This window comes from Rhopalosiphum maidis, chromosome 4 (assembly GCF_003676215.2).
Source record: "Rhopalosiphum maidis isolate BTI-1 chromosome 4, ASM367621v3, whole genome shotgun sequence".
NCBI lineage: Eukaryota > Metazoa > Arthropoda > Insecta > Hemiptera > Aphididae > Rhopalosiphum > Rhopalosiphum maidis.
In genome coordinates this window covers 42889399-42913681 of record NC_040880.1, presented here as the reverse complement: position 1 = coordinate 42913681, position 24283 = coordinate 42889399, and the positions used below count along the sequence as shown (strand labels likewise).

Here is a 24283-nt window from a genome sequence, read left to right as displayed (position 1 = left end):
CAATGAACGTACGTCATTCTCACTATACTCGAATATAAACAACCACACAGCCACACATGTATTGAATATTGGGTGTACGGAAGAAATGACAGTATTTTTTGGATTGAATCGAAAATACACTCACAAGAGCACGGAGGTTCAGATGTCACGACTTTGTTAAAATTAAAAATAAAAAGCTTCCACGGTAGTCATAGAACACAATATATTGTAATTCGGTAGAAAGAAATAAACGATCATTTATTATATACTCGACCAAGCAGACAAACCATAATTATTTTTGGAAATGGGCACATGCGTTATCATCGTGTATATAAAATATACAGACATCGGAAGGAAAGCCAAGACTTTCAATAATGGATTCGCCGTCAAACGATGACCACAGAGATCGCGTTTTACACGGTATGCAAATTTATACGTCTTATACGTGTAATGGAGGGGTCCACACGCACATTACAGTATATGTAGCGTGTGCATGTGCAAATGCGTTAACACGTCGCAACCGGCGGGATTAATATATGCTTTATAATATATGATATATTTTTGAATGCAAGCACACACACACACGCACACAGCAGTTGTAACGAGTGCGATTACGTCTTAAGTATAGGCTCTATCACTATTAAGTCGTAATTTTAAATGGAAATACGGCTCGAGGTGGCCGACAGGGGTAGGGCAGTGTATAAGTCAGCACACGGCCGGCAGTCAAGACGTCAGAAGTGTGCAGCGATTGAAGTAAAAAAAAAAGACTGAATGCTTTTATAAAGATGAAAATCTCGACTATATATATATATTATATATAGGAGACAAGAGCGTAGGTAGGCCAGTGCATACGGTCGGCAGGCGATCATTACAGAAGACGGTCCAATTACTTTTTTTCGAACGGAAAAATATATATATATATATATAGCCGTATATTTATGTATATGGAATATGTATGTATATAATATAATAACACGTTAAGTGCCCAAAACCATGCTCTCCAGATACTGGTCATCGACCCGCCGCTGCACCGCCGTGTGTATGTGTGTGCGTGTGTGTATTGGTTATACCTTCCTCATTTTCCTCCTCTTCACAAGTTCCTCCTGTATGTATACCAATCACAACAACACAATCTACCCTGCAACTATTTAGCTATTTATATATAACCATGTATATATATATATACTGCACACACACACATACATACATCTAATAATCACCTTGAGCGAGATTTTACCCATTGACCGTTGCCGGAAGATAAATATATTATTATATATTATCTTTAGTGCCTCGACATATTATATATGAATATAAATATGGACCGCCGATTGGCGTTATTATTATTATGATTATCCATACACGGTATATACGTGCATACACACAGTGGTGCTGCAACGTGCGTGTTAGGAGCGGTTAAACACATATAGATAATATGCGTGTAACGTAATAATAATAATAATAATAAAAGTGTCTTACAGACAGACTGTTTTTTCCAAACGATTTTTCTCTATCACCGAGAAATCACACACGACAGCCACGTAAAAATACAAGCTTACCATTGAAAACGAAACGGTAGATAACTCCCCACAGACTACAGAACATAAGATGTTAAAAAATCACCATAATTCTTATAAACGTGTATGCACGTGAACTTTTACGCTCGCTCAGCTTATGTATTTTATGCAACGGCAGTGTAATTATATTGGTAAATAGGTATTTTTGCTTTCGCCGTCTTCAGTGACCGACAATTGCAGGTCCCCCTATGAACGCTTGTTGGTATACAATTACAGCAAAAAGGTTTATTTATGTGATGTATTATATTATCAGGCTCGAATATCAACGCAAATGGCTTTATAGCTCAATAATATTATATACGCTCGACGAAATTTTCACGTAGACGCCGATTAGCGCCGAGATAGTTCTGATAAATCGACAGGATAAAAATACCTTTTTTTTTGTTATTTCGATGAAATTCATTGCAACACATGTTTATAAATAAATATATATATACACGCTTTAATACGCCTCAGAAGTATAATGATGAAAAATAAAATGTTTAAATTATATTCATTGTTGAGATTTTTTGCTGTATTATAATAATATTAAATTTGGCGGCCAAAGGCCTGAAAACTGAGTTATTATACACATTATGTGTAGCTGTAAAAAATAAATGAAATTAAAAGGATATCAAACGGAACTTAACGAATTGTATTTCCTACTCTCATAATATCTATAAAAGATATAACCTAATCCGTATCAAGGTATAATCACTCTAACAAATTAAAAATACATATATTAGCCAAAGGACCTTACCTTGACTGTTTGACTGGTCAACGGTTTGTCAGGGTCTGGTATGTACTCCATAGTAATGCCATAGAACTGGCCTTTATTGATGTACGTTACCCTGTCGTCTTCACGCCTTTGGTTAGTGGAGATCGGTGATTCCAAATAATAGCGGAACCCGTAGTTGGAGAATCTGTGAATAAATACAACGATTATTTTATAAACAACAATTATTCATATCGTATTTTTGTAAAGTATACGTAGCATAAATACTATGGGCATGTTAAACACGCGCAGACACCTACGATGGCTAAACATTTTCACTGTAGTTTAGTTGCTACAGTTTGATTTCTATACAAAAAAAAAATTTAACATTTCTAGGGCGTTCTTTATTATTCTTTTAATAATAACATTTGTAAACGGAATTAGTGCTCAAGAGCGGCTGTTTACAATAAAATATGTCTTTCGGCCACGCCTAAATCTTTTCGGTAAAAAAAAAAAAAAAAAAAGAAACACACTAAATTTCCAACAACGGTGGACACTAGACACATCCGGAGGCGTTTGATTAAAATTAGCGTGCAAAGTGGGTCGTCAGATATCTGGCACACGCGGACCGGGGGGCAGACTAAAAGCGTATAAATAAATCTAAAACAGAAAAAAATCTACTTGACGGGAAACTGGTTTGAAAATTTTAACGATGTAGACGAAAATGTCGAAGTCTGAATTTATTACCGTATATGTATATATTTTCGTATGTATACAAGTTGACAAACGCTCTCTCGGAATCGCCACGGAAAGTATGTTAAATTATAATTAAAAAAAAAAAAATACCATCAGAAAACAAGTTGCGAAAGTATTTCTACACCATTGATCAAAACTATTTATTAGTTTTTTTTTTTTTTGTTTTTTTGTCACCAGACTTTCGAATTTAATTTTATTTCCCTTAAAAAAAAATACACCACCAACTATATCCATTTATAAAACGGGTATTCTTACACTTTTGGTATTTGTATCTTGTCCGCATCGTTTTGTCTGCCGAAGTCGTGCCACGGTCTCGACCGTCCTCCGGTGGGCGTCCGCTGTGCTTGGTGTTCACCCAACATGCTAGGCGTTTGGCACATCTCGTTGTAATCGAATGACTGTAATAGCACAAAAAACCAATTAAACGGTTTATTAAGAAAGATAAATAATATGTTGTTTATCTATAAATCAAGTTGCAAATGATAGCAAAAATAAAATTGTTCAAAGAAAACCGTCGATGATGATATATGGAAAAGACGTGTGTGATGATAGTGAAATATTTTAATCGATCGAGATACTACACGGCCATCATCGTGTCATCGCGGAACAATATAATTATTTTGAGGAGGAGGCTTCGTTGAATGTTTCGGGAATCTAAATAATATAATACGCGTTGCGGGCATACCTGTTGGATGGCGTTTTGGTCACGTGGCGTGATGGCGTCGGCGCCGATGCCGCTGTCGGGCGACGGCAGGTCGACGGTGAGCCCGGCTGCGGCGATAACGCCCTTGTTGTGGTACGAACTTTGTCGGACGTAACGTTCGACAAACGAAGCTGTGGCCGCGGCGTTGGACACGGCGCCGGGGTCGGAGGCATCGCCGCCGTAGGAGGACGCGGTCTGCCGGCCACCGCCGCCGGTGCCGATCTGCGAGCCGTACGGGCCCGGTTCGGGGCCGGCGCCCGCGCCGCCGAAGTACTCGCGATATGTGTACGGGTCCGCGAACGGGGCCCGGCCGCCGGACGTGGTGATGTAGCCGCCCGGGTTGCCGGCACCGCCGCCGCCCGTCAGCACGGACGACGTGGTGTACTGCTGGTGCTCGTACGAGTTGGGCGACGGCGTGCCGCTGTCCGCGTGCTGTCCGGACATGGTGGTGAATATGTGCGTGCCGTACATGGGCTTCAGGCCGTCCGGCGTGGCGATCAACTCGATGGCCGGCGGCGGCGGGTTCATCTCGGTGATGAGCGACGACGTGGACGACGGCGTGCCGTTTATCGACCGGCTGTTGTGCTGCGGCGAATGGTGTCCACCGCCGTACTCCTCCTTCACGCCGCCCACCGCGTTGTTGTTGTTGTTGTTGTTGTTCGCCTGCTGATTGTTATTGTTGTTTACGACGTCCACGACCAGTTGCTGTTGCTGCTGGTCCTGCTGACCGCCGTTGTTGCCGGGCGCGACCAACACCACTTTGGGACGTCCGCCGATCGTTTTCAGACCGTCCGCATTGTTGCCGCCCTTGTTTGGTGGTCCGCCGCCGCGGTGATGGCTCAAGTCCTCGGGCTCGCGCTTAAGCGGTTGCTGGTGCAGGAAAAGTCCCTGCAAATCGCCCAGGTGTCCGGCGCCGATCTCCAGTCCTCCTGGACCGGTGCCGATCAGTCCGTTGGACGGTTTAAGCTGCGACGGTAACAGTGAACCGTTCGGCGAAGATGTGGTTCTGCGAAGTAAAGAAGAAAAAGAACTATTAAAATAAACGTTATGCAATGTCATATTATTGTTAGGCAAAGTTATAATAAAACACGGTTTTTAATTTTTTATTTTCAAAACTAATTCGTTGAATTTTCCATTAAACCGCCGATTGCGCAAAGCCATTAAACCGAAAGAAGGAAAAAAAAAACATGCAGCTCATAAAACTGTGATCTGGTCTCGTCGTTCAGTCGTTATATTATGCAAATTTAATCGACTCGTGGAACACAAATAGCCAAAAATAATAAATATAACGTCCCGGCCGCTAATTATGATGAGAAATAAAATAAAAATATAAAATCATCGACCACTATAAACATCATATACCTAATAATATATTATTATATTATACCCAGACGTGACGTAAGAGTATTCTTATTAACGTAAATAATTATCCCGTCGCTAAGAGTTAATATATTATAATATACACGCGATCGATAAAAAAAAATATATAATATAATATATATATATATATGAATACGAACATTATAGTAAAACGATAAATCGTCCTAGTGGACGTTGTGTTGCGTCCTGTCGGATTCCGGGCACTCGTACCAGGTCGAAAACATGTTTTTTTTTTTAAATTTCGTCGTCGCTAGAAATTAGAAAGCCCGGACGACCATGTATCCACGATATGATAATATTTTACACGTGAACGGGACAAACCCGGAACCGCGAAACTCTCGCGAACTACTAAATCATAATAATATTTTATTATACGATACGCGACACAAATACGGTATATTTATTTTATCACCACGACGTCACATCAAATTTTACGATTAATATTACGATTTGAACATTGAAATACGCACGGCCGCGGTTATTAATAATATTTTAATGTGAAGTGTGAAAACGAGCTTGAGGAGAGGGTTGAACGAACGGCGGCGGCGGCGGCGGCAATGACGAAGAAGAGAGGATACGACGACGACCGACTCACGCGGACCGGCGCGAGATCCCTTCTGTTCGTGCAGGGTTCTCGCCGCCGTTCTAATAGTAGTATACACATAAACTGTTATTATTATTATTATTACCTAACTGCGGGCTGCTCCTGTACCTGTGTACGCGCACCCGATATCGCGACGTCTCCCGAGAAATTATGCGCACAAACCGGTTTACGAGATAAGAATTTTTCAGCGCATTGTTAAGGGATACATAATATTAATAACAATAATACATATATAATATAACGTTATACGCGTATATACACGGCGAGTAATATATGTTAACAGCCAGGCCATTGTTACGAAACGTTCATTTAAATATAACTGTAAGGCATTTTTTAATTAATCTTGATAATATAAATCCGTTGTAATAAAACATATTCCCACACGCGAGAAGTTCGGGTATACTCACTCTACGACACCTATACGATGATGTATACCTATAGTGGATACATAATATAACCACCATCAAACTGTTGTTGCTGCCGTTTCCGGCTCCTCCTCCGAACGGTGGCCAATTATAATATGATTTACGCGGCGAAGATTTCAATTCAGCGATTTTAACGACGCCCGCGAGTTATTAATAATCGTTTTTGTTTTTCAACCGTAAATAAAGGCCGCGTCGATCCGTCTCGTGCGCCTCCTCTTTAAGATCCATCGCCCGCAAACGGATCGGTGAATTATCGAAAAACATAACCACGCTAATAATAATTGACCCGCGGACAGAGGTCGTCGTATACATAATCGCGTTTTAATGTCCGTCCATAGCGAGACGAAATAATTTTTTCAATTGTCCGTATTATTATTATATTACTACGGTATTATTATAACATTATTTTATTATTAGGATCTTCACCGAGCACGATTATTATTATTATTATTATTATTATTATTATCTTTACAGCCAAAGCGGTCTGTTTAACGCGCATAATATTATAAATTATATTATACATTATATACATCACGAGTCATGACGATATGATTATTACTAGTGTACGCGATATAAGTACCGTCGACGACGTGTAATGCGTTTTTAAACACATCGTTTTTAACTCGGACGAAACTCGTGCAGCCGTTTTATCGTTAACCGCTCACATCGCCGGCTACACACACTCAAGTACACAACCCGTCATCATAACATAATAAATACATCTGCGCTCAACGAGGTGATTAATAATTAGAAACGGCGCGGGCGGACAAGATTTCCGCGCGAAACAATTATATACATGTATATATGTAAAGACCGATGATAAATATCGCTGGCCGGACGGAAATGTTTTGTACACATCACCATTATTGCGGCGGTGCGCTTGCGATCTATACCAATAATAATAAGTTAAATGTCCGTGATCACCCCGTTTTGATTGACGTGCAACTAATAGCCGTGATGCGGCTTCTCCGATCGATCGGTCAACCCGATAGACCCGCCTGAACCCCCGTCGATCCCACTCCCATGATATCGAATTATTATATTCAATCACATTATACAGTAACAATGTGCACGATCGCGGACACACAACAACTAGAACACTTAAAAAAAACTAAGAACGTATAATTTTATTTTTTTTTTTCCCATCCATATATAGTAGCAGCTACTTCAATATATAATACATAATGTTATATTATATTATATACGTGTACATAATATTTTAATAATCATTCCGGTTAATCGATCAACGCGACTACCGGACACTTAATGGTTTTTTAAAAAGCAATAACGCCGCCGTTATAGTAATTAATGTAATGATAATCCCCCATCCCGGAGCTATATATTTTACTGGGATTTTAATAACACCGCCGCGACCACTATTTACATAATAATAATATATATCACGTGTGTGGTATTTATCTTTCGATATAGTATATAATATATGCGCGGTATGAGGTTTGCCAAAATCTGGTAAATACGCGTTGTCACGATGGTCGCAGAGAGCAGCGACTAGCAAGACGATTTCGTATTAATTAATATTAATTCTCGCGACAAATATGTTAATGCGATGAAATTGTTTGAGGAAAATATTGTTTCGGTCCAAACAGCGAACGGCGTTCGAGCAATACCCGACTACCCGAGGCGCAACCTCGAAACGAGGAAATAGAAAACAACAAAAAACTAAACAACCACACACACACATTTCTTGGCCAATTTCGTGCATATTACGATATTATAGTATAATTACGGAGTAAATTTGCACGTGGTACTATATTTTTCGTTTGTTATTATAGCTTATTCACACGTTTTTCGCTGTAATAGCAATGACGTCATATTGTGATTGTGCTGTGTGCAGTCTGCGGATTCTGATTTTTTGGTGTATCTATATAATATGAACTCATATTATTTCAATGCATAATATAACACTAATATATTATAATTGAAACTCATACGATGTAGAACATACGAGGAAGCAGCGTATTAACCATTTATCGGTTTTCGACAAGGTCATCGTAGGAAACTGTTGCATTAAAATATACATAAACCTATTATACACAAAATTAATACATATTTATATATATATATATATATACGTATTATAATAAATAGGATTGCGACTGCATATATACACTCTGCATCGGACAGGTGTTGGGATCGGTTTCGTTTTACAACACGCACGACAACCCCTTTTTAGCCGTATTCTTACACAATAAGACTATATAATAGTACTATACACATACATATATATTTATATTCGTGTGTGTATGTGCATACCTACATACGTATAAGGGTGAGCGGCGGCGCGACCCCTTTGGAAAACATTACGCACCAACGGATTCTTCTAGTTAGTTTATTTTAATAATAAATAATATGATAAAAAAAAAATGAGGGAGACGAACGGCAACCGACGGTGGCGGCGTCGTCCAAGTGCGTTTGCTCCGGCACCCTTTCCGAATACCCGATTTCCCATCACTTCATTGAGCTTGTCATAATGAACTCGTCACGGCATCACTCACTCGTTCACTCAACGCCGCTGCTATTTTTTCGGTACGTGTCAATTTACGGCCAAACACCACCACTTTTATAGGTATACGTTCGTCACACAACCCGACGCCGGGTCATTAGCGTGTTGTATTAAACATATGTGCATAACACATGATAAATAATATTATACACATATTATATAAATATAAATGTATACTGTGCACGCCGCGCAATACGATATTATATATACGACGCGGGCTCAGTGCTACATGTGATTGTCTCCGCGACACGTCCGTGTAACGATTTATTCCATTGATAGCGTAATGAGCGCGAAATTAAAGCGTGTACGTACGCGTGTTTAAAATAAAAAATTGAGTTCAAACGGTGTGAAAGACCTCTCCTCTAAAAGGTACAGCGGCAACAAACTGCACGTGTATATAATATATATATATATAAATAAATACGCACTGCGACACATATATATATATATATATACTATACACACACATAATATACACATATTATATTCATTTTACACATACACACACACACACGCAGAACCGGATCTGGACATTTGATATCGCGGTCCGTCGTAATGTTACACGCAGGACTTGCGTGTCGGATCGTCTATCTTTGCGGCGGCGGCGGTGGTGAGCGATCGAGCGCGCGCGACTGACGACGACAATATAATATATTAGAAAAAACAGGTTTTAGCCATAAGCTGCAGAACACACACATAAAACGAAATATAGGTAAGTGAAAAAAAAAACGGACGAAATGGATAAAAAAAATCAGAAAACCCGCCTCGTTGCAGCACTAGCTTAAACTTGTCAAAAACGCCAAAATTAATGTACCTATTTTATACGTCTGGTTTTCACCATCGAGACGCAGGCGCGAGCGCGCGCTCGTTCTTCCCAAATGTCATTGCACAAGTCTAATTAGAAAGTTGTTTCGGTCATCCGCGATCGCGTGTGCATGTAATATATTATATTATTTGAATATAACACTGTTATATACCTATATAATATAATATAGGAACACAGCCGCCGCAGCAACGGAGACCGATTTAATCAGTCCTATACTGCTATATGCACTCCTGCGCCGCCACTACCGTCGCTTGGCGCATATTTTATAAAAACCAAACCGATAACAGTTTTTTTTTCTTTCCATATAGATAACTTTCTAAGCCACTCTCGATAATTATGCCGATATATATTATAATGACGCTTATTCCAGCGGCGGTGCTGGATGCGAATAATCGGGTTTTTCTTTCCGATTTTTTATTCTCATATAATTTATTACACATATATACATGTACACCTATATATTCAATATAGCGTATAAACACAGCACCAGACGTAGCCGGTGAAATAAGTAATAAAATATCATATTTATTGTCGCCGTGTTCATCATACAATTATATAACGTATATATATCGGTGGACGTCATCTGCTGCGGCAGCTCGTCAAATTATAGTGCTGCACACGCGATCGGGAGCCGACGATAATATGCGTATATTGTCGATGACGACGTTGACCAGTATAAAACAATCGGCGCGCAAATAAACAGCCGTTGGACGGTCGTAAAAATCAATCGCAAAGTAAACATTAAGATCTTCAATCATAATTTAGCACTACAAATATTGATATATGCTCGTGTATATATACGTATTTACACGCTGCGTGTAACGATATTTATTGAAATGTGTTTATACGTATATACAAAATGTAATGCTCTTGGACGAACTTCGGAGGGCACATATACACAAAGGACGATGTAATCGTATATATAATATAATACACCACAGAGATTGCGATCGAAGTGCGATACGAACAGCCGCAACACGGATTACCTATACATATAAATAGAATATTGTGGCGATCGGATCGGAGAAATGGGAAAACGGCTTTACGAGGACGAGAGGCGGCTGCGGTCCCATACAGAAGAGACTTTAACGCACGACCGGCCACCGCGATTATATATCTGTAATAATATAATAATATACGCGCGTAGTAAGTTTTACTGATCGGATCCGTTGAAAAGACTGAGGCCGAAACTCTGTGGCGGCGGAGGTATAGCGCGCGCTAAATAATATATATAAAAAAACCAAACCGTTATATCACATAAGCCATAAATATAATATACATTGTGAAAATAGGCAGTATACTGTGTATCGGCGCAGATTGATTTTTAGATCTTTATCCCAAACGACTTACACAGCGCGGCTCCGGGCTCACACACTCGCCTAATATCCTATTAGATTATCGCGGATATATAAACGCGGGCGGCGCTACGACTGTCCATCACGCCGTATATAATATATATATAAAGCGTAATAATACATTAATATGTATTCGTGTTATCGTCATCTGCTGCAGTCTTATAGTACGACAGGCGAAGAGCGCCCCTCCCAGCCCCGTACGCGATGAACGCGCTCAGAACTCGGGCGGTCACCACGCCCATTCGGACAGACGCGAGCCAATGCCGAATTAAACGGATTGGAAACCGAAGATGACACCTCGTACCGTTTAACGACGGCGCGTCCGCGGTGGGCTGCTCTCTCGTATGGAAATTCACGACGTTTCGAAAACCTAACTAAATACATTACAATGTATATAATGTGCATGTATAAATCGAGTAACATATTATAAACGGGCTATATATATTTTTCCCACGTCTTATATACACGAGTCACGTCCGGGAATGCATTCTCCGGTTGGTCGACGTGCCCGCGCCGCCTCAACCCTATGCACATACATTATATATACTCAAAAGTATATAATATATATATATATACGATATAAATTAGTATTGCGATCACGCTGTATGCGCGAGATGTGCGCGCGAGGGGAGTGGTCCGCGAGCGAGATAATCTTCGGATTTATTCGTCCGTTAAATGTCGACAATTAGACGATGCCGAATATCATATTTCGGATGAGACGCTGCAGCCGCGGTGGAGGTACATACATAATGTGCCGCGTACACAACTGCACGCGCTTACAAGACCTCCCGTACGTTATATTATAATATACGACCGAGCGCGTATTATAACGCGCACAAACGCGCAGTACGAACACGTAAAATATTATATAGGAACGTATACACAAAAAAGGGTTGCTCGCGCCCGCGTGCTATGAAATATTACGACGGCCGAATACGTTACGACAATGGGTTATAATTGCGATCGCATAACTATACGGTATGCGTATCGTACTAGGTATATATGGTAGGTGTGTGTGTGTGTGTGCGTGTATACCGTGCCGAGGCTATAAATTATAGATCACGTCCCGCAATAACAATATTATAAATACCTGTGCACAAAAGAACCCGGAGGGCCTAATTTTTGTGTGTGTATGCGCGCGCGCCCGGTTTCGTCTGGTAATTCGATATTATTAGTATCAAAGATCCCGCGACCGGGTTTAGTCGCGTCTTGTTGGTCTAAGTACCTAGTATATTATGTAATATGTATCATCTATATATTTTATAATGGAATACGCGACAAACCGCCGTCGCCGACTTTAAGAGAGTTAATGACGAAGCCATATAGGTAACCCTCTCACGCGACTGAAATATGCGCATCACATTTCTGTATAACGACGAAAAAAAAACATATATTGTATAAAAGTAGCGGTGGTTTCTGATTTAAAGAGGCAAAATACGTATCTCTATTGTTTCTAACCAATTACAAGAAGAAAGAAAAAACCGAACATAATATTTTTGCGACCCGCCGCTAACCAGATATATCGTATATTATATTGTGTATGGGTAGATATATATAGTGTGTCGGTGTCGCTACGCAGTGGTGTTATACTTATAAAACAATGGCGTATAATATTATTATCATTATTGCAATATATAATAAGCGCTCTTCGGACGCGACCGAATATCGAGTTTTATATAAACGTCTGCGTGCACTCGTTAAAAATACATTTCACCGTCTCCGTATAAATTTTCGAGTGAAACGTGCAAATATATGTAACGCATCTCTATGCCTATATGTGTTGTATACATAAGTATATATGTCATTTTTATGTATATGTATACACTTGTTACTACACGACCTTCCAGTGATATACAAAAATTAGTCATAAAATCGATATTTGAAAAAGTCGAAACGTGCACGAGCCCGATTAGTAGATAATGCATGCATAATTTTATATTGATCAAAACGGTAATAGATATTAAGGCACGATTGTGCAAGTATAAGCAGGTAAATAATATGTGGCCGGCAAATGTGATTAAATTACAGTTCGTATTAATGTATTATGTATAATTCATAAAAATATATTAAGTACACAAGCATGTATGTAATACGTTGTATGTTATAAAGGCAATTTATTTAATAAGAGTGTATTATTAATAATTATTATTATTCATCAATTTTGTACGTATACAATACAATGAAATGTTGATTTTTATTATGATATGTACTTATATTTTATAGGTGTATTTACAATTATTTACGCTATTTGTTCGTAGTACTTGAAGTCCTAAACAATATTATTACATTATTTTCAGATATTTTTAGTATAACAAATTAAATTTAAATATATCGATACATTTTGACAAGTACCTACAAGTATAACCTATCGGTGTATAAATCGCATAATTTATTGTCATGTATATCAAACACCAGTATTAAAATAATGACTGATAAGCTTTTTTTTTTCAATTACGACACGAGTTACGGCCTATTCTGTAATATTTCATAAGGTTGAGAACAATATTATATTATGTTGGGCATCGAAAAGGCGTTTTCATATTTCATAATTTAATAATATAACCAACGCAATATGAAAGAACCCCATTTCCGCAGTATTAAAGGCTATTATGGAAGAGTAGTATGATTTTACATAATAGGTCGTGGGACTATTGCGATCGTTGACAGACGTTTTCGTAATTATTTATTTATTAAAAATATCACATTTGGTACAGAAAATCAGTTTGAATTTCTATCACCTAACAAGATACGTTATTATTTGGGCGTTTGATACATTTATAATATTAAATATTTTGTTTTTTAGTATAGGTACCCGCCATTTTATATGTGACACTAGCACAATAATATCGTGTATATACGATAACATCGTATGTGTACATAGTTTACAAGCGCATATACCGCAACCGGGTTTTTTTTTTATTTGTTAATTTCTAAATGTGGCGAAAACTACCTGTAGGTATCTACATAATATGCATGTTATACTGCATGATTTACAATATCAGATTATATTCGTATCGGTGCAATAACGCATACACATTACATAATATCACCGCAGATATAAGGGATACGTGTATATCACACGATACATAGGTATATACGCTGTATCGTTACAGTTATATCGGACGGAATGCGTGTAACATTATAACGTCGAGTTAAAGACGATTGTTAAGATGATAATTTTTTTAATTTCGTGTTACAAGTATAAGGTACTTATAACGCCGATTGCGCGTCTAAGAGGACAAATAATATGTTATCGTATTAGAAAACTGCTAGTTGAATTAATGTGTACATTATTGCAGACGATCTTAGGTGTAATAAATTATTATTATGTATTTTCACTATCATAAATCACGTTAAACGTATATTTACTAAATATTTGTCAATAACAATGTCGGCGCTTTTTGAATAGCTGCCGTAGGTATGTTATATAATCGACGACCGTACAGATGATGTCGATTTAGCTTAAAATCAGTGTCGGGCGTAAAAAAAAATTAAACAAGGAGCCTATGCACAAGATGCCCTCGAAAATGACATTTTAGTTTGGTATTGCGGAACACGGTTTCGATTTTACATGGCCATACGATAATAATAAATTTCCAATATAAACGACGACTCTCGGAAACTCGTTTTTTGCCGTCACCATGCGTATCGGTGACAATACGGATGAGCCTATACGCTCCAAGTGACACGGAGACCATCCTCTCATAAGCGTAAATTGTTAAAAAAAAAGCATACCTTAAGTATATACGCATACGTGTTATACAGTTACGCATATTTTTATATGAAAACATTAGTGTTAAGTTTATCTTGTATGACTACTATACTGTGTTATTTTATAATAATAATAATAATAATAATAATAATAATATCAACGATGCGTCGACGTGTTTTTTAGGTTATTGTGTTATTTCTGAAACACGGCAAACGGCCAAGACACACACGTGAATATAATATTATACATATTTAGAGGAAAAGGACGAGTTATATATTATTATATAGGCGATAGATAAAAAATACAAGCGGCGGCGGCGGCGGAGGTAGCAGCGGCAGCGGTCACGCAGATAAGACGCGCGCGCGCTATGACAGCACTTACGGCCATATGTCGGCAAGATGCTTGTCCTTGACGGAGTCGGACAAGTGCGGCAGCTTGTAATACTCGTAGACGAAACTGAGCGGTGCACCGCCTTGGCCCTGTCCCGACTGTTGGCCCTGTTCGTCCCCGGCAGCGCCGCCCGAAATGTTGAGCATGGCCGACGTGGCGGCGGTCAGCGGATGTTCGTAGTACGACGACCTCCAGCCACCCGGCTCGGCGGGTTGTTCGGTCACGCCGCCACCCCCGCCGCCGCCGCCGCCTCCTCCGCCCCCGGCGCCACCACCACCGTTCGTGTCCGAATCGGCCATGCCGTCGTCGCGGTGATGATCGTGTCGCCGGCGGTGGTGATGCTGTCCGTCGCCGTCAACAACGGCGCCGGTGACCTCGTCGTCCTCGCTGCAGCTACCCCGCCGTCTCCTACAAAAACAGCCCGCGAAAAAAAACGTCCGCCGTTCAGATATCACTATCGCACAGGTAGGGTAGGTACACACACAAGTTTTAAGGAATACGCACACTAATTATATAATATTATGGCCAGTTTCATTTCTATTTACCGTTTATACAACCGCGCCCTTACGACAGAGCCTTTGCGAATCAAAAACTATGTGAGACCTGCCGCAGCCATCGCCGCGTTTTTGTCGAGAAATCTCTTTTTAAACGGAAAACGATCGCGTTTATTATCATCATTACAACTACTCGCGACTATATATAATATATAAACATACACAGTACATTCCCACAACGGTCTGGTGGTGGGGGCACAGTCGACTAAATGGTAAAAATATGTTATAGATTTCAAACGACTATTGCGGCCGACTTTCACCGCATTAGACGCTACTACTATATACGTGTATAGGTATGTGTCGTATCGAGTACGTGTCCGGGCAACACGACGTCGCAACACAAATCGGCCGACGAAAGTTCACTGTTTTTCCAGTGAAATCCGTCGATCGATCGCGTCGTCCGACAATAGTAAAAAATAATTAACGCGAGTCGTCGTGTGATAACGACGACGACGACGACGACGACGACGGTGTACACGGAAAGAAGAGATCACGTGTACACTGCGGGTATCGTCGGATACAATGTGTCCGCTGCCTAAACGCAGTAAACGGCGACGGACGAGATCACGAGCGGGGCACGCGTTTCGTGAATGAATCGCGCGGACCGCGGATGAATGACAGCGCATTGTTGTTGTGTTATTATTATTGCGATTATTATTATTATTATTATTATTATGTGGTAGACGGAGTGATATCCGGCGCCGAGGGGCTCTCGTTTGTGCGCGCGCCAGACCGGACCGGTTCGGTTCGATCGACCGGTTCTCGGCCGGTACGGCGGCTTCCTGCGCAGCATAATATACACATACACCGCGCGACCGGCGATGACGGCGTCTCCTCTTCCACTCCACCGAGTGTGATTTGTGATAAACGGTTGCCGAAAACAAAGGTCGCCCGATCAACACCCGCGGCACCGAATTGCCATTTGGGGGGGGGGGCGATCACCTCACCTGGGTCGGGAGAATCGGTCGTCGTCCGAAAAACTGGACCAAAAGTGCGCGCCCGGCAGACCGCCACTGCGAAACTAGTTCTGCCCGCTCGCCCGTCTAACACAGCTAATCGACCGACCACCGCACCGCACAGGATAAAATATACGGGTGTACTATGATAACCAGTTATTATTGTTATTATATTGTTGTTGTAGTTATTATAGTAGTAGTCGTTGTTGTTGTTGTGTGCGTGTTATATTGTTTGTATAAATAGTATATTATATTTACCGCCGTGACCTTTGGTCTCGTTAAAAAAAAAAAACTGAACCTGTTGTGCCACTGCACACGCGCGCCGAGCATTCGACCGACCACGACCACGACGGTTCCCCAAACGGTTTCATTAACAAGTGTCGTCGTCGTTTTCTCGTTTTCCGCTCCACGCTGCCGTGTAAACGCCGCGACCACGTGCAATATATATATATCGTATTATTATAATTTATTATCGTATATTTTTCGCTCGACGGACGGGATTCGTGTAACAAAATATCGGCAACAGTGATTCATGAACAACTTATTATTATTACGCGCTCGTTTTTCGTAATCGACCGAAATCGTATATTCTATCGACGTAATCAATGACGCAGTTTTTTTTTTTTTTTTTTCTAAAACCACATATTACACTCGCGTACTATATTGAGATCGTCGTTACAACATCGACACAGGAATAATACAAATAATGCGCGACTTGTTTCGCGTTCTCGGTTTCGACGTGGTGATATGTGCGTTGTGCGCATGAAGTGGCAAAAAAGTCATCGCATCGACGATGAAGCGATCTCGAAAACCATACAAAAAAACGTAATCTAGGAACCGGCGACGAATCGGATGTCGAGTCGGAAGACGCACGACCCCCCCGGGTGATTAATTGTTTTATAAGATTTCCGAATAAATATAGCGCGCGCACCATACAATGTGCTCGGAGGGAGGGATGAGACAGTGATCGGAGTGCATGAGAACTGCGTTTTGCGCCGACGGGTACATATTACATGTAGGTTTATACTGCACCCCGCGATGCTTGGCTTCCTCCTGGTCTGTGTTTACACAACCCTTTTGAAAATCATTTACGAAACAGCGGCGGTCTTGCGCAACGAGTGATTTTTTTTTGCGGATCTATTCATGCGACGACGTTCTTGCTGATGACAATGGGTAACCGAGCCTATACACACACTGCACGCGATTTATATGTATAATAATAATATGTATAGGTACGCCAAGCCGGGGGCTATTTGATGCGAAAAGGATTTAAAGGTCGACATTGACAAATGAGGAGCGCGCCGAGTGCGAGCGCATGTCGCGCGTTTATCGCAGTTCCGATATTTGTTTTTTTTCGAGAGCGGGTATTATAATGCGTGTGTATGTGTGTTTGAAGGAGATATAATGAATGATGCGGCGTACGCGCGGATTAGAAGTCGTGTCGTACGATTTAAATATCGCGATTAAAAACATAATAATAATAATAATAAACGAAAAAGGTTATGTGTGTGCACAGAGTAACGGTTTTTTTTATTATTGTTATTTTCACCACTGCGATGCTTGAAATTCTCATGATTTCGACAAATATGTTCACGGTTTGTTTACTGGGTATACCCGTACGCCCTTCTCGTAGTAGAGATCTGTCTATACAGATACGGTATATAGTCGTCGATAATAAATAGGTCACAATTTACGCGTTCCCCCTACAGATATTGTCGGAAGTGGAATCTAAGGGTTTCCGAGTAAAAAAGAAAATGATACACACGCTACAACGTTCCATACGTAAACCGAAGGTATATCATCCGCAGGATAGAAAAAGGACAACTACCATAATTATACTTAAGAAAACAAACAATGTAATTTTCGAACTATCATCCGCGGGCGCCGAACGAGTAAGGTATTTTTTTGTTTTGGTCCCAGACATGGTGCATACAGCTAGTATGTGTATAAGAAACACACGGAAATTAGATATATAATATTATTATTATTATATACGTAAACAACAATGTCAGTTTTTTACTGACGATATAATTTTGATTACTGGTTTTTCGTCGTTTGTCAGCAACCGATCTCATGGGAATTTCAACGCCGTCGCCATTCCTATATACTATACTCGGGGTGTGTACTGTATATATTTATTACATAGATGTTCTTAATATCATATAGGTGTAATGTACACACACACACACATACATTCATACGTACACACACACACATATATATATATATATATATATATGGATATATAAGTACCCAGAGCCGTCGCCGAGCAAATGATTTGTAGGAGATAATAAAATAAAAATTACCTACCTAAGTAATAACTACATGCATGTATACAGCGACAAGACGGCGTGTCCATAGTATATTTTTATGTTATATACGGACAGAAGGGAAATAACACCGTTAATTTGGTACACGAAGTTATCCGAAGAGTTATAATACTATACATGCGCGCCGTGAACAGACCATACACATTACACATATATGCAAATGACTGTAATCACGATGATTGCGCCTCGGGACCGCAGTTGTCCCGTCACATATACATACGTGAATATAGTGTATAATAACAACAATATAATATGATATCTACCCCCAAACAAGATGGAAGTCGATAAAAATGTAAATCCTGTATATATACTACATAGCTATAGGTATCTCGACAGTAAATATATGATTCGTGAAACTATTGTTATACTCGGCTCAAACCTTATGTATAGGTATATATAATATTAATACGATCGTATGTATATATATACCGTACCTACACTTTATTTGGGGGACCACGAGGCGAAAAAGGGATGACAATGTTTTAGATATAGGTACATACTAAAAAACTGACTACCCACTGAATACAATGAAATAATATTATGTGCGTCGTGTGTTGTTATTTTATGTTTTCCTCGCAAACGCAAAAAATTCCATAAAACGTTGCGAGTAGACCCGTTCAACTTAACCCAGTTATAATATATATATAGGTATCAGAGAAGGTTATATACCTATACAAGTGTAAGTACTCGGCTGCTGTGAAAACGCGTCAACGAGAAATGTTGATTTATAAATTAACGCTGACTGGGCAAAGTAGCGTGCCATCGACCTAGAGAGCAATAACGTTTTTTCTGTCCGTGCACAATAATAATAAAATATCGTACAATTGCATAATTTTTTAAACATGCGCGTGAGTGCGTTATACCCCATAGCAACTAATCCACCGATCGATCAAAACGAATGATTAAATACACACACACACACATAAAACCACACATGTGCAAATTATAATATCACGTATACGATGTAGGGTATTTGGACCGGATATTCCTGTTTTGCGTAAGGTTGCCGCAAACGCAAACGCTGCAGTGTCAAAATCAAAAAGGACGTCCGCCCGCCCGCGCCAATCCGTGTATACCATAGATATTCTGATACCTGCTACATAATAATGTATAATAATATATACACATGACGATAGATATACGCCGATAGCGCAACACGACACCCGAGTCCGGAGAAGCGGTTAACCCTCAACGGCCAATTGTTTTTGTACATACGTATAATTTAATACATTTGTATATATCGAACGCGTTTTATACGTGCCACAATGCACGCTCACCCGTAATTAATATTATTTATGTCCGGACTGCAGCAGAGGCATGTATAATATAATATGCTATAGGTATGCCGTGTGGACAAGAGAGACCGCGACCGAATTGTCTTAGCGCGCAGCACGAATTTAGCGTCGGAAAAACGACAAGGACGGTACGTCGGAACGAAACACTATAAGATACATATTATACAGTTTTTATGTATATAGTACGCGTTCTTTATAAATTGCATATTATTGTGTATCACCTCGTGAGAAGGTTTTACCGCAACAATTCGGTTGCCAAATCGGTAGAAAACTTATTCGATCGCTCACTGATATGATATTATATTCTATAATATGTGATGGCAGGTGGGTAGGTGTATAAGTATAAGTATGAAAATCATCGGGTATTCGATATCGGAAGGAAAATAACATATATAATATTAATGTGCGAGTTTATATATATATATACCTACATGTATAATATTTTTGACGTTGACGAGGAAATTGAACAACAGTCGAAAGTATATTACAATATGTACACGTCGGTTTTACGGCTTCACGTACCAAAATATAATATATATGTGTGTGTGTGTGTGTGTACGTACATGTACGATAGATTAGCCGAAATGGGTGTATCCGCGAGATGGATTATTGCTCCGGTAAATTGCTTCGGAGTACCTATACATATAACCAGTAAGCATTATGTATATTACCTACCTATATTATGGATATATGCATGTAATATATAATGTAGATAATACGCATATATTTCAGTACTCGCAGACCACAAAAACATGTGCCCCGCACACGGCGAGCTATACATAATATTATAATATATCATTACACTCATATATACGTATAGATACTATGGATAAGTACGCGTTCCTAGTCGTAGACTAATAATATTATCCCGTATCTCCGTGTACAATGTTATAATAATGCATGATATTATTATACTATTGTATTTATATATTTATATATACTATTTAGAGACATACGAACATACGGTTTTAAAGTCAATCAGGAGTGGTTAAGGATTTGTCGCAAATTTTGCCACTGCCTCGATGAAAATTAGGGTTGTACATGCATACTGCAGTTTGTGTAATACATTGAATTATATATATATATATAGACATGTAATCCAGTATAATATTTAATTGCGTTTATTACGTATTACACATCATATTATACATATATATATATTAGGTATATAGGTAAGTATACGTAAAGTGCAGTAACATACGACGATAATGATACCAATATATAGGACATAGGTATATGTCATTTTACATCGTGTCGGACGTGTGTAATCGATTCGGCCGCATAACTGTGTTCAATATAAATATGTACCTATATACTTGTGCGTTTACAATAGTGTATAGGCAACAAACTAGATAACATTGAGACGGTAAATTAGAAACGAAATTCCAAGTCCGGTGACGAGTGCACGCGCGTGCGTCCGGGATGCCGCGACGAGACGATGTTATATTATACATATACCGTAGAAATATCGCCTTTTGCGTCGTTCAAGGGTACCCAGAGGAGTGTGCATAATATATAAAATAATTATACTTAAGTCATGTAGGTACAAGGCGTATGCGAATACCGCGTGACTTAACTCGTCAACTCGAACCGCGACAAATACGCGGCTTTTGCGTATGTATATATTGTAGTGACTTGTGTTCTATATTCATAGTTTAATATTGTATATGACTATACGAGTAATACGTGCATAGTCACGGCCTATAGGTTTTTAGTTAATATTACATTATATTTTTACCGGTAAAATCAAAAAGTAGTAGTTGACGAAATCATAGTGCAATGGGGGAAGTCGCGTGGTTTTAGTCTTAACCGACCCCTAATCCTTATACGTCAAAAATATATTTTATTGGTAATCTACGCACACATTTAGGCGTAACGGTTTAATATTATAAATTATGACCCTATAATATAAACCTAATAAATAAATTGTTAATTTTTTTCTGTACAGATTAAACATGATGCTCGCGGCGAAAACGGTACTGCGACCATGATGGGTAATCCAACGCTGAGAGTTTGAATAAAAATGAAAACACAAATATCCGTTGTTGCGTGGGGAGAAAAACAATTTTATTTGTACGCTGGCAATCAAAAACGATAATTCGACCGCCGGACGGAGGCGTGATGATATTATTATAAAGATGTTAAAGTGAAAATCTTTATAATACAATTATTATTAAAATTAGTAAGGTGTCATATAAAAGGATATCGGATATTACTATAATACATGCCGATGTTTCGAAGCTTTCTATTGGCCCGTAGCGATGATGTGCGGTGGTAGTTACGGCGAACACCGTATAGATCATAATTTTTATACCTATTGTATTGATTTACAGGATCATCGCTATGAACAATATCATCACAGTAATATAATGATTACGGTCGCAAACAATATAATGTAATATTTTTAAAAAGAGATTTTCCGCGGCGATTTAACCCCGAGGACCTTTCGAGTGTAGCCACAACAACATGTGGGCGGAGGACGAAGATTCTGCAGCGGACACACATAACATATCATAATCTATCAGAATGCACAAGTTTTATATATATATATTAGTATAGGTACTTATGTATAGGTACGGTACACGCGTGTAATATGCTGTGGGAACACCGCAGAGGTCGCGCGGCAGGTGAAAGGCCGTCGGTCTATCTCATATAATAATATCATCGCGTATCTGACTCATAGGTACGACTCACGTGTGCAGCGAATGTGTGTGTAAATGATTTCTTATACTATAGAGATATACGTGTATCATCATATCGACGTATGCGCACAAAGAACACGGGTATGATATGCATTGTGCAGGTTCTCGTGTGCGTATGGGCGAATAGTATATTAAACATATTACCGACCGACAAGAAATCTATACGAACGTTTTAACACCCGGGCGGAACGTGGTCACCGGCAGGAAAAAACTGTCAGCAGCACGTAAATAATAACGAGAGTTTGTATACATACATAATAATATTATATTAGGTATATATCAAACTTAGAAACTTATATCGTGTGTATTAATGATGTTCACGCGAAAAATAGACTTGATAATATATGATTATAATTAAAACTGCAATATACCTCGCGTACACAGAATTTTTTTCGGTTACTTATACACTTATTTTTACCAAGAGAAAAACGGCAGCATTCTTGAAAAAGAATACAACGTTCGCATTGGAAAATGCGAAAAATCGCAACACTCGGACGGAGTAACGTATTTATATATATATAATATGTCTGTGTGTGTGTTTATCGATCAGTGTATAGGTACGATGATTATAATAATAACGTGTCGCGCAAAGAATTTTGATCAGTACGGCGTCGGCGGCATGCTACGGCGGAATTGCTATACGTATACGCACATCGGCTAGGCGAATCACGAGGAAAATTCTCATAGTTTTATAGAATATTATTGCTATTTTTTTCTGCCTATAACATTATACGCTGAAAGCTACACGGCACGCAGGACGATTCTCCTATTCGCGCATTCGTATCACGTACGGGCCAAATCGTTCCTTACTGGGAAAAAAAAATCGTCGAGTACCGCTCGATCTTTCCCCGGCCGAGACACTGTGAACAATCGGGGAGTCGATAATAATATATTATATTGAAGTATTATCGCATAAATTGTATACATAGGTATCAGCAGTTTCTTCGACGGCCGAATTCGGTCCGACCGTCTTTGTTTTCACTTTTGCATGGCCAGCTACGTTATATTGTATAAGTACTGCTATTACACCGTCGTCGTAAATATAAAAAAACCACATTATTTTCAGTACGCCTCCGACGGATTGTACCACGTCATAGCATATAAGGCTGTAGTAATTTTTGTATTCGCCACAACAGCAATGTGTACAGCGTCGTTTACAGTAGGTTAGATATTTACAATAAATATCGATCACAATACGCTACTGCAGCAGGAATAATTTTAGTAAGCGCACACTGCAATCGATCGATCGATGACTGCGGTTAATTGTCCGTGTTTAATATATATATTATATTATTATAGTCCAAGCTTTACGTTTACACGAGTACAACATCCAAGTATCACTGATATCATACACGCGAGAACCGCACGCTTGCGATTAAAATCGTGATGATCGAAATGCCGTGCTCGAAACGACGAAGAACGATGATGATGATCGCAATAGTTCGCGTGCACGGCTTACTGCGAGGAAGACTATTATATATTTATAATAATAGGTATACTACGTTTTATTATTATTGAATCGTT

General features: G+C 39.4%; 1 protein-coding gene across 8 annotated transcripts in view; it reads right to left on the bottom strand.

The window, feature by feature from the left end:
- LOC113555659 (protein grainyhead-like) overlaps window positions 1-24283 on the bottom strand; it is a 98093-nt gene that overhangs the window by 18636 nt on the left and 55174 nt on the right. For 7 of the 8 annotated variants that reach the window (XR_003405406.1, XM_026960137.1, XM_026960136.1 and 4 more), the window contains 4 exons: window positions 14914-15330; window positions 3689-4712; window positions 3259-3401; window positions 2293-2455 (listed from right to left, as the gene is read on the bottom strand). Coding sequence is in view for 7 of the 8 variants with exons in the window: in XM_026960137.1 (XP_026815938.1) it covers window positions 2293-2455; window positions 3259-3401; window positions 3689-4712; window positions 14914-15330 (1747 nt within the window). In the remaining variant the exon portion in view is untranslated. The remainder of the gene's footprint in view (window positions 1-2292; window positions 2456-3258; window positions 3402-3688; window positions 4713-14913; window positions 15331-24283) is intronic. The other variant, XM_026960138.1, reaches the window with a different exon arrangement.